The sequence below is a fragment of the Diprion similis genome, chromosome 6 (assembly GCF_021155765.1).
Source record: "Diprion similis isolate iyDipSimi1 chromosome 6, iyDipSimi1.1, whole genome shotgun sequence".
In the NCBI taxonomy this organism is placed as follows: domain Eukaryota; kingdom Metazoa; phylum Arthropoda; class Insecta; order Hymenoptera; family Diprionidae; genus Diprion; species Diprion similis.
The window spans coordinates 23,272,549-23,285,277 of NC_060110.1; the positions used below are offsets into that span (position 1 = coordinate 23,272,549).

A 12,729-nucleotide genomic window follows, 5' to 3' on the forward strand; every position below is an offset into this window, starting at 1 on the left:
TCGAAAAACCTCGCCTCGGGCCTGAAACCAAATCCGCCTCAAAGACCTCCTCTAAAACGCCTCGACGTCCTCCGTTCCATTTTCGGTTCAAAGCAATCCACCTCCCTAACCTCCGAAGGGTTTTATGACTGTTTCTTGAGCGGTGGTAGATTAGAGGATGGACCATTTCTCGTCGGACGAATCGATCAACCTTTGCACATCGCGGAATCCCTAGTCGGTGTGTATTTCTCCAAAGAACGCGCATGCCCAAAAACTTTGCCAACGTTTCTTCGTTTTCCTGAACTCTGCTCACTGATTACAAGCGATCAAGATGTTTGTAATTGGTAGTCGAATACTCGTAACATTCGCCGTAAAAATTATCTAATTAAAGACAATGATATGGACTTTGGTTATGGGATACAGAAAAGCGACTGAAGGCCAACTGTGAGAGATGAAGAAGAACGCACCAATCTGTAGCTTGGAATCCTCTTACCTCACCAATCAGGACTTGTACAATCAACAAAAGATGCTTCGGACACGGCTTGATTGCCTGCTTCTGCGGTATTTCATTTCCTTGTTTGTGTTATATACTTTGAAGAATTCTTCTGCCTCTCTGCTTGATTGAAATTTCCATGGAATTGCGGTATCGCTAAATGGTTGATTGTTTCCCCAGCTTGTCTATACGGATTTGCATAACAAGTGCATGTTCCTTATTGTTTCACCTGAGCTGAAGGACCTTTTTCATTACTTTTCACAAATTTTCCGCGACGTCTCCGCTCCGTATAATTTCATCCTCGTTACTCAGTGTAACTTGATGAATTCGATTTACACCCTGCCTAATTTTTTGTCACACCAATTGACGGGGAGACTAGTACAAGTGGCACTTCGTCTCACCTAACGACAAGACAATTTTCAGTCTAAAGTAAGTTTCATCCACCCTATGGATCCCGATCTACCAGAAATTCATCGTCTTCCATCATCACTTTCTGATGGGATCAAACGCGAGCGAAGAAAAAAGTCTTCCAACCACCCGAAGGCTCCCCGAGTGTAGATCCCTGTAGACACAAGGATCATCCCACCGTATTCCTGCCGGTTATAACAGGGATGAAAACCCCGTACGAATCCAATCACAAGCCTTCCGAGAAAAAACACACCGCTTTGAGAGAGGTCCTGATGCAAGGATCATCTTTCGACGGTGCTTTAAGAGGGATATAAAACACCTCTCGTGACGAGAATGCGAGAGTGTTTTACATTTCGCCAAGAGTGGAGTTTGAGAAAATTTCGCACCGAATCAGTTCAAAGGGGATCTAGCCCCGGAGGAATTGTCTCGGATGTTGGAAATTGAAGGGCGCTGTCTCATTTTTTTTTTTTTTTCCCCTTCTTTTTCTTTTTCTTTTTGCCACCGAAACGGAAATGCCGGTAAAGTGATACTGACCTCGTCGCCTCTTGCAGCAACAGGTGAGGAGGCACCCAGAATTTGACCCGAAGAGCGAACCTCAGATGTGCTACTCCGCCCCCAGTTTGACGTTCGATTGGGTTCCTCAGGTTTAGCCACAGCTCTTCTCCCTTCGCGCTCTGATGTTTCAGCCCGAAGTAGTCGCACTCCTTGCTGATGCCCAGACAGTCGCAGACCTGAAATCAGTCGGAAAATTCAACATTATACTCGTTGCAGTTGAGAGCAAGAAAGGCCGGGTGGAAATCGGTGTGTAAAACGATTTTTACCCTTTTTTTCGGATTTTTTGCAGATTTTTTAGGAGGGGTTGGTGAAATAAAATTCTATTGACAATATTCAATATTACGTTTATTTACTCGACCATTATCAGAGGTAGGTTGGCAAGAGTGTTTTATGCTCGTACAGTTTTTATGGTTCAGGTACCAAAAGTGGAACGTGGGTTGGATTGTTTCTGAAAAAATGATGGACCGCAATATTATCACGTTGAAGTAAAAAAAAAAAAAGCGTTATTTCGGAAATTTTGACCGTCTGAAATTCAGTAAACCGTATAATAAACCAAAAGACGCCGACATTTTTAAAATTTGGCTCCTTCGGTAAGTCGAAAATTGAAAAACATTGATTTTTTTTTTTTCTGTTTGTTTCAGTCCAAGCTTTCGTTGCGATAACGTTACTAACTTCAACATCATCGGAAATTGAAGAATCGATGTTTCATCGCCTCTGCCTTTTCACCTTCTTTCCTAGATATCATTTTTTCCAAAGTATTTTTGTTACACGACATAACCCTCATCGCACTCCGGCTGTTTCCATCTCCCGAAGCAATTAACCGTTTATCTTATTAATTCCCAGGAAAACCAGCGGTAAAACGCTGCCTCCAAACAAACGCCTATAACAAATTGCCGGCAATAACTTAGAAAGTTCCTGGAGGCATGGGGTTGGGTTGGGTTGGGTACAGTTCAAGCGTACGCCGGCAGCCCATCTCCGTAAAAAGATTATCTCGCTCACGTTTTTGCTTGAAAAAAGGAGGGGTAAAAACATCTGAGAGAGTTGAAAAAAAAAAAAGGGGGGGTGGGCGAAAAAGGAGAAACAGGGCACGTCGGACGTATATATGCGCGGGCTTTCAAGGGCCGAGAGGTGTTTCCACCTTGCATGTTCCCGGTGTAAGCAAATGAGGCACGTATATATATATATAGAAGGGAGAGAGAAAGAGGCGATGAAACAAATACCCGCTTTGCCTGAAAACGCGGGGCTCTCCTAATCCGGACGCATTTTTCTTCTTTTTTCTTCCTTTTAATTCCTTCCTTCTTCTGGTCGCATAACCTTAAATACGCACATTAATTATCCAGAACATACGGACCGATGGGTTATTCTTGTTACGAGATAAACCAAAGAAAACCGGCTGCATTTATGTTTTACACAGAGAACTTGATAACGAATATGCCGGTGTTAAAATAACGTCTGAATTTCTAACGCAAATGGTATATGATGTAACGTATTTACGGACATTTGCTAACGAAGCATATTACGCATGGAGAAAAAAGGGGGGGACAAGAAGAACCTGAATCCCGGGGTTTGAATTCCAGAAACAACATTCCGGGCACATTTATACCAAACTGAAACACACACACGACGACGAAGACGAGGACTAGCTGTGGAGAAGAGGAGAATAACCTCATTCGCATTTGTTTGTGCAAATGCAATTGGCACAGCTCATTTGTTTCTGTGTTGTTTTTGGTTCGGCGTACATGCTTTTCCACTAACGAAGGACGTGCTTTGGGTGAGTAATTCATTCGGTCTAGCCAGCAATCCTCTCTCTCTTTCTCTCTTTGTTGAATCGTTTATTTGCCTTGGCCAGTTTGTAAAGGGTGTCAAAGAAAGTGACGCCATTTTTCTCCGTCACATCACCCTAGTACCATATCACAAGTCTTAACTTCGTTGTGTTGTTTGCTCGAGATTGAACTCCCGAAAATCCAAGTTCCATCAGAAAGTTCAAGATATATAAGTACAAGGTATCTTCTTCTTATTCAAATGATATGCAAGATTTTTTTCCCCCCACCTTCAACAACTTGCCTCGTACAAATGAAACAAGTTGTTGAAAAGGAGCATTCAAGTGCGGAAGTACTGACCGAAAGTTTAAATTGCTTGTCAGAAGTTTCACGGTTATGTTGAAGGGGGAAAAAATAAAAAAACAAATAAAAATAACAATACATATAATTTATTACATTGAATTACAGCCTTAATAATATTCCTGTCATAATTATTAATTCTCCGTTGAATACTTTGGTAAATGTTTATATCGTCATTGCAACAAGCCAAGATGCAGCTACGCCACCATTCGATTCAACATCCTTACGAATTCTTGGATAAATGTTTCAACACTTGACGCAAGTTTTCAAGGTACAAGTCGAGGTTAGGAATGTCGTCGACTTTTCTACCTTGAATAAATAAATGTGCTTGAATATGTTTTTTTCATCGGTAAGCATTGATCGTACACCGCTTGCTTGGTATAGATAATATATTGTACAAGAATATACAGGAAGGTTAACGTGCGCAACGAAGCCGTAAAAATAGCGGCGCCTACGATAAAGTTGAACAGGGAGTAAATTAAATATGACTCAACCTCTTCGCCAGCTTTTTCGCGCTGCTCTCTCTCTCTCTCTCCCTCTCTTTATGCCTAGGATGAAAAAATTATTCCTCTCAAGAATGGATTTTTCCCTCGAGCGTTACTAACGGACAGAAGCCTCGACTGACTGCTCTCTGCATCTTCAAAGCTGAAGAATTCAAGGCAAGCGCTTCGCGAACTCACATTTTTGTTCTTTTTTTTTTTCCTTTTTCTTTTGTTGATACTAATACCAAGACCCAAGCCTCTCTCCATTTTTCTACCTCAAGATTTCTTTCCAGATGCTTTCACAAAATGACAAAGCTTGAAGTCGCGTTCCTGGTAGCCAAGTATCTATGACATCGTTATTAAAGTTTATAGTCCTTGCAGAGGAATTCTTCTCATCTCTAGTTTGTATCGTGCGATAAAAACTTGTCCTTCGCAAATTTATTACAGGTACAATAATCGCAGCAAGATAAGTAAATAGAGACAAAGTTTGACGGGATTTCAGGTGTAAATCCGTATACCTATGCTAGCAGGACGGTTTGAAAGAGAGAGAGAAAGAGAAAAAGAGAAGAAAAAAGGTAAGAGCCGGTATTTTTTTTTATTTTTTTTTTTATTTTTAGTTGCTGAAAATGTCCTCACACGTGACGGACAAGCAGTGAAAGTCATTTCGTTTCATTAAACTTATATATATAGAACACTGCCGCGTTGTTACGTGTTTTGTTTAGCCAGGGAGACTCCCCTTCTAAAATGCGGTTCACCTTCGTCATGCGGACGTTCAGACGTGCTGAATTTCGCCCTACATGCCGCACGCGTGCCGCTGAAAAGCCCTGAACGTGACTACCATAGCCGTGTGAATCATCGCTGTGCTGTCCAAAACTTGCCCCGCATTTCGGTATTGGTGTAAAATGTTTTTCGGCGTTAGCCAGAGAACTGAAAATAAATAAAGAAAGCGCGACGAGAAACTTGAAATGAAGTCAACATATGCGAGCGAGACACAGAACTGTAAGGATAGAAGAAAAACAGACGAAGAGAACATAGAGAAAACTCTAGGATAGACGGCAGGCAGATAAACCGAGAGTAAATTGAGCCAGAACAATATTTGTTTGGGACGATCTAAGTGCCACGTGGATTCAACATTAGCACGGTAAGTCTTGGATGGTATTAGACACCATGGAACAAGGCTTACCAGTCTGGATAATGCCGTGGCACTTCACGAGAGTGACGAGATGCTTCCTTTCATCTTTTAAGCTGAAAAATTCTATAGCAGCTGCGAAATAGTTGCGAAACATGAAATTGCAATTTCCTTTTCACGTTTCTCTCGTGGCGGTATACAGGAAGTATTTCAATAACGACTGCTGGAGTACAAGCTTGGAATCGGATAGCACCAGTGCTCGAGGTCCTCGAGGATGATGCTCAAGCTCTTCTTTATAAGGGGTCCTCCCTACCAGGGTACACCTTGTGCTTGCAGGAATCATAAAGGATAATGTCGGGTTCTGCAAAGAAGTCGAAACTGTTTCACAGCGGCATTTGGAAAGGTATTTGCGAACGGAAGTGGCGTTTCGGATCCCTCAACGTCTTCTCTCTTCAGGTTTCCGAAGCACCCGAATAATGGAAACACTCGGTGGGCAGATAAATGAAAGTCCGTACAACACATATTACATCTAATGCAATGGAGTTTGGGCTTACATGGAAAATCTTTACTTCCATTTTTACAATGCACACTGATTTAATTCCCCCATAAAACGGTTCTCGAGGACATCTTCAAACATTAAGTTCAACCTATTGCGAAAGCTCAATTGATAAGTTGTGGTTCAAATAGGTTTGATGGTGGAGTCTTTAACATCACGTGTCGAACGAGTTTTCTCTCTTTGTGTCTTCTGTGACTCCACAATACTGCAGCATCAAAATACATTGATCAACAGAGAAATAAAATCCTCCAATGATCGTTTCGGTTTCGATTTATCATTATAGGAATAGAATTGGCACGTCTTGGGGTCAATGATGCCAACTTTGAAGCATATCTTATGTAACCCAGCATGTTATTCGTTTTTCATACTTTCGACGTTAGATTTTTCACGATGTAAATAAATATGACCATCTTGGCAGCAACAAGTTTATGCTCATTTTTATTCACCTTATTTATCATCATTATCCCGATAAATTTACGCCTGTGACATAAACCAGGGAGTTATTATCAACGAGAGTACCACCAGAGTGAGGTCACGAATTTTATGAATACTTATCGTTAGTGTGTACATTCAACTGAAGAGAAAGAACGTTTCAACGTAATGGAACCGGGGGGGAGGGGGAGGGGGTTTATTTTCAAACTCGAATGTACGTGTTCACGGTGAGTGGGGACAAGTTTGTTCAACTTGTTTACCACTGCCTTCTATTCAAGTTTCAATGGCTCCAGAACCTCGCTTCTTTTTCGCCCTGCATCATTATGCACGATGTGGGAAAACAGTTATTTCGGTCACCGTGAAAAGCTGCGTGCAAGGCTAATTCAGGCAATACGGATCCATCCCATCCCATCCTGGACTTCGTACGCCACAGACAAGCGAACGGCGGACTTAATTCCAAAAGCAATTAACCGGCTCCAAAGTCTTCAAGCGTGAATCAGTTGTAGGTACGTGTGTATGAGGTAATTTAGGTGAAACGTGACCAAAGAAAGTGACCGTCGATTAGATAACCGTAATAAAAACGGTGTATTTGTCGACGTAATTATTCAGTTGGCACTGTCAATTAATTCAGAAGTCGATCGAGGAACGATGAGAAAAAAATAAGGCACCCTTCGTACGTGAGAGTCAAGATAAAATAGTTTACGACATATCGAAAACTCCATATTGCTTTTCGCTTTCACGATGCTTCCACATTATTTCATCCCATTCGTTTTACACCTATGACATGTATCATATTTTCACATATCCTCATGTATTACTAGCGAAACCTTTCCACTCGCGGTTTCACAGCGAAGAGGAGTAGAGCATCAATTTCGAAATGATTGCTTTTTAAAAGTGTCTACCGCAGTTGTACACATTTTACGAAGAACGTCGTAACCTTGGTCACATCGAGTCCAGCGGTCGTTCGTTGCTTTTATAGGTGGTAGCGGTCTTGATTTTTTTTTTCTCCCCCTCTCCTATCTTTAGGGCTATTATTTCACGGTGCCTGCGGTAATTTCTCGCTTCGCAAAATACCTTCGATTGCGTCTTAGTGTTTTCCACTCTCGATCGTCACTGCTTATCAAGCCTGCTGCAGTCGTAAAAGTTACTCAAAGATAAATCGATGAGCTTCATGGAGAAAAGAATCAGTACAAAGGAGCTGTAATTAAATCTTATATATAAATTCATATTTACTGTCAATGCTTAACCAATAACGAGTACCTATTTTTATAAAAAGATGTCTCAAAATTACATTATGCACATTAGAGTTTACCGGACAAGGTTGTATATCTCTACTTCCAAACGACTGACAATTGATTAAAAAATCATTCGTAGAGTGGATCTTATAAAGTAAAAAAAAAAAAAAGAAAAAGGTAAATGTCTCAAAAATTCCACTTTTGAGGGCTGCCCCCTCAAATATTCGTCAAAGACTTCAAACGCGTGTCTAATTACAGTCCTGCAACGCACCTTCAGGTCAACAGCTTATCCCCTCTATCCAAGATACGACCTCGGAATTCTGTCCCAGAACAGATGGGATTCACCGGGGCGTAACCCAACCCGAGAGATAAAGCCGGCGAAACTCCCAGAACTCGGAAGACGAGGCTTCTAGGATAGCCGAGGAGCGGGATACTCGAGTGGTTGCAGGTTTCGAGACCAGACGACCCACGCCGTGCTGTTTGTCCCGGGTAGGAACGAGCTAATTTGCATTCCCCGTGCCGAAATTAATATCGCAAAGGTACAAATTAAATCAACTCGTTAATCCAGCATGGCGTCTCGGAACAAACGAGCATTCCACTCATCGCCATTCGCCTCGCAAAACCCGGGAAGAGTCGTCCAGAGAGGCAGTCGATGCGAATTTAAGCCACGTGCTTCACGGGCTAGACTGATTAATGGATTCAAATATTGCGAGATGTAATACAGTTACAGGCGGCATCAGTTAGTCCGACGAATCTGGGCATCCCAGAAATTGAGAAGACGAAAGCACAGTTGGCCAAATCCAGCACTCGATGATATTCTTCTCCTCGTTTTAATGGATTTTCAAAATTCTTTCGCACCTTTCAGAGCAGCGATACTTATTATGTTACCACTTATTATCAGCAGATTAACGAATGTTAAGATGACAATTACAGGATGGCTCTATAATTTAGTCTGAAATTTATGGAATCCAGTCATGCTTGAATAAGACATGAATTGCTTGGTCTAAGGAATTGGCTACCAAAGTACTTCTTCATAATTTCAAGTTTCCGAGATGATGTTTGTTAACAAGGCACGTCGTTAGGTCAACATTTTTGAAAGCTGTGGTAACAGGTTAGTTTGTTGTTTGTTGTTTGTATAATGAAAACGACAACATCCATCCCAGCCATCTCTTTCAGGTTTATTGTACTTGTCAGGCTAAAGCTTGAAAGATAATTCGATAATTACCACTTGGCGTGGTAATTATCGATGGTATTTTTCAACGACGGATATGAGACCATGGCAGAGATACTCCTGACGACGAGTTTTACCGAAGTGTATTTTATTTCATTTATTTATTTTCAAGGGAAAATCTGGAGTCTATAAGTCTTCAAGCTTGAAAGGAAATAAGTACAAACTTTACGAAGAAGGAGATGAAAAGACGAAGCATCATTGGAGGACCGTTGAAATGGTTAAAAACCCGAACTCAATCTCACAAAATTGAATTGAATAAAAAATCCCAAATCACATATCGTGATTAAGTGAATATATTTTTCCCATTTTTTTTTGTCGCATGTATAAGAGCGACCAGCATTGTTTTCAAAAGTGAAAAGGAGAGAAATGGTAGGTAGGTTGTACATACATAAATTGTCCGAGCGCGAGGAGCAACAAAGGTTGAAAATCATGTAAATGCCAGACGTGTAACTTTTTTCCCAGAGATTTCCGTCGCGATGATTTCATTCTTCTTTGAGACAGCGCAGCCCAGCACATCGCAATGTTGGAAAACCAAATTTATCCTTCTTTTGTGCCGTTAAAATTAGAATTTGCATCATGAATTCGTATTACGTTATATACATTGGTAGGTACTATATAGAATAAGTTGTAAGTAAACGTACGGATTCAGAAAAGAAGTTTCGCTCGTGTTTTTTCACGCACAGAAACCGTGACTGTCTGGCATAAGTCGAGTGAAAATCTCTCTTCGGTATTTCTGATTCTTTCTTTCCCTTTCTTCCTTTCTCACTCTCATTATCAGCTGCTTTACTCTCTCACCCTGCAGTAGTAAGCTATTTTTACTACCGCGGTATTACATAGAAGGGATACAAGGGATTTGTACACGAAACGTTTACAATTTCTTTGACGATGGATTTTTCATCGTCTTTATCCTAATCACTTGTTTATTTGTTCTCGATGATTACAAATTGAGTGGATTAAACAAGGATTGATTCGTTGAAGAAAATTTGTCATTCGTATTCGTAAAAGTAAAATTAATTGTACTGATTTCATCAATTTCATTAACAATTTTCCTTTCAACCGGATTCCATTGCACGGGTTTTCGAATGATCGCCGAAACGTTTTGAAACATGGATTGCAGCAGGCTGCAAGGAGGCCCCCGATGACTCAGATTCCCGAGTACGAACAACCGGGTCTTTCAGTAGCGTAGCTGGTTTAAAAATAGTGAGGCACGATAACGAGATTTCACAGCTGGACACTTTGACTGATCAACAGTTTCGTTTGGCTATAATAAAACATGTGCTACTGCAGTCGATGTAATAACGATGGATTGATTTATTCCATCCGTTGTAGAATGACTTGGATGGGTAATTCGAATATCTCTGCACGCTGACAAAATCAGCTTGAAAGCTGCGAGAATTAAAGCTGCGTGTGCGTATTATTCACATTCCGCAAGTGCAACAATTGTATAAACATTCATCGTCGGCGCGATAATACTTCATGATGTTTTCACTCATTATCCATCGCGTGTGAGCTGCATTTATACAACGAGAGACCTGGGATTGAAGAGTATGTATATATTTAATGCTTCAAAGCTGTATCATGTTCCTGTAAAAAATATTTTTCAGAACAGAAATTCATCGCCAGTGTTATACTATAAATTAGTCGAATCATGATTATTGCTCGATAATAAATTTTTCATCAACGGTGTATAGAACAATGTATAAATGCATATTCTCATCTGTTTAACCTCGAATTTGCCTTTGTAACTGTCCATTCAATGCTTAAAAACTTTATAATCAATGATAAGACGATTTTGAAATATTCTAGTTATCAAATTCGAGATCCATAATTATAATACCAGAATAATTATTCTCGACGTGTTTGATCATTAATAAACGTAAAACCACGAATACAAAAACATAAAAAAAAAAGAAAAATTACGAGTAAGCCGAGTCAAGAAGTACAGAAGTACCGCAATAAAAACATGAGGATCACGATCCGTGACTACCGTGGTTTAAAACTACGGGAAAAATTTTCTTTTCCAGAATCATGACGAGAGATGAGAGTCTGGATTTTCTGCATAATAATTTTTCGAGAAATACCCAGTCAACGTCGGCCTTCAACGGACGAGAGGATAAGTTACAGATGCGTAAAAAGTTGAGCATAACACCGGTATCGTCGGTAAAAAGGAGAGATGCAAACGTTACAAATCCCGGCTAGCAACGCGTGTACGGACTGATATGTTCCCAGACATGCACAGACACACCCAAAAACCCACACACACCCTGGTGAAATGGTTATAGGTGAAGTCGCCCGGATGCCATGCCGCTGCTCATGGTTCACGAAACTAGCACACCGTCTGTTTGACGTCAGGGTATGTTTACACACGTGGCGCCAGGGATAACAAAAACCGAGCCTGTATAATAGTGTGAGAAAATATTTTGCAGCTCCATCCGCGTGGCCTCGCTCTAACAACGCCACCTAGCGTCTCGGTCCCTTGGCTAGACTCACCTCACATAATGGTACTTTTTTAGAGAATAAGAGTCATTGTTTAGAACCACCTCGAGTCAAACTCTTTTACAGTTAACACTCGCCATCTAGCAGTTCTCAATCGCATTAGCAAACGTTGCACAAGCTTCCACGAGCAGCAGCAGCATCAAATTTGCCTCTTTTTACCCGTTTTCAACCGTATGACTGCCCGAGGCCACCGGCTACCCACGCCACGTGTCGTTATGTGTGTGTTCAGCTGATTCAAGGATAATCTGGCAATCATCGACCCGAATTGCATCGATTTATTATTTAACAACCGCGTGAGGAAAATATTAATGGCCAATTGTGCAATGATTGGGTTCGAAATGATCGGTGAAATTGAATCGGTAGAGTTTTCTTATGTGGATAGAATTACTTAAATTCAGAAGTAAGCTTGTACACATATAGTTGATTCACGTTACATCTGCACTTTTGTGGCAACGTAGAAAAAAAAATCATCTTCATGTCAAGTCACTCCCCCCCCCCCCCCCCCCCGTATGAACGTGATAAACGCATTCGGTTCGTAACACCGTAGAGCTTAACGTTTGACGTAAGTCCTGTGCCGGGGAGAGAAGAGATCGAGGTTATTCAAGTGTACGCCGAAATGTCGAATTCGCTAACCATTCGCACTGTATTGCGATAAGCTACTGGCTGCACGGTTGGATAAATAGACGAGACGAGAGAGAACATCTGAAATGAAGGTTTGGATTAGAGTGCTTTCAACTTGACTTGCAGCAGAAGCTGATCTTGGCGTTATGCTTATGGTGCCAACTCTTATCAGTCTCATACACAAGAGAAACCATCGTCTGGAGAAGGCAACATAGTTTAGCCACAGTTGAATTCCGCGGGTAATATGCATCAGTGGCACAATTGCCGAACGAGTTTTGGAATTCGTATGCATGCAGATCTGCTGGAAGTTATGCGCATTCTCTTTCGGCATAAGCCAAGGAGTAAAGGCGTGTGCTTCTGCCCTCGTGGTGCTGCTGCATCCAGTTCCATGCTGTAATCTGGGTAGCGGCACAGCTACGACGGTGGGCTTTAAGGGTGCTACTGCTACTGCTACTACTGCATGGTAACTTTCGAGAGCTATTCGTCTGGAAACAAGAGCCAGCGAGGGAGCGGGACGTACGTCGTCTTTCACATGGACATGTGTGACTAGGGACCACCACCACCACCACCACCACCATCACTTGCAGATACCACTGCACATAGGGATAAAGTTCGCGTTGGAACTTTGGCATGAAATCAATTCGCACTCCTCCGAACCTCGGCGTATAATCTTGTCTTTTACGGACGGAAGGACAAAATTCCCTGGAATCTATATCGAACCTATAGAACCACTCGGAATACCGATACAACGGTTTTGGTCCAAGATATAAAATGCTTCTTCTTAAAGGGGTTGTTTCAGAAATGATGAACATTTTTTAAGATTGAAATACGAAGCAGACCGAGGTAATTTAGCACCGATTCGTGTTTTCGGTATTATAGAGCTCAGATTTGACGAGTTCTAGTATTCTTTGAGAATTTCAAGGGAATGAAAGCAACGTTTGAAATTTTATTTGAGTCCAAATTGCATAGCTTGAACTTGAGAACGTAATATG

At 41.3% G+C, this 12,729-nt stretch overlaps 1 protein-coding gene across 1 annotated transcript in view; it reads right to left on the bottom strand.

Moving 5' to 3' along the window:
• LOC124407333 (E3 ubiquitin-protein ligase MYLIP) overlaps positions 1-12,729 on the bottom strand; it is a 126,896-nt gene that overhangs the window by 16,685 nt on the left and 97,482 nt on the right. The window contains exon 2 of the mRNA XM_046883373.1: positions 1,415-1,611. Coding sequence (XP_046739329.1) covers positions 1,415-1,611 — 197 coding nt within the window. The remainder of the gene's footprint in view (positions 1-1,414; positions 1,612-12,729) is intronic.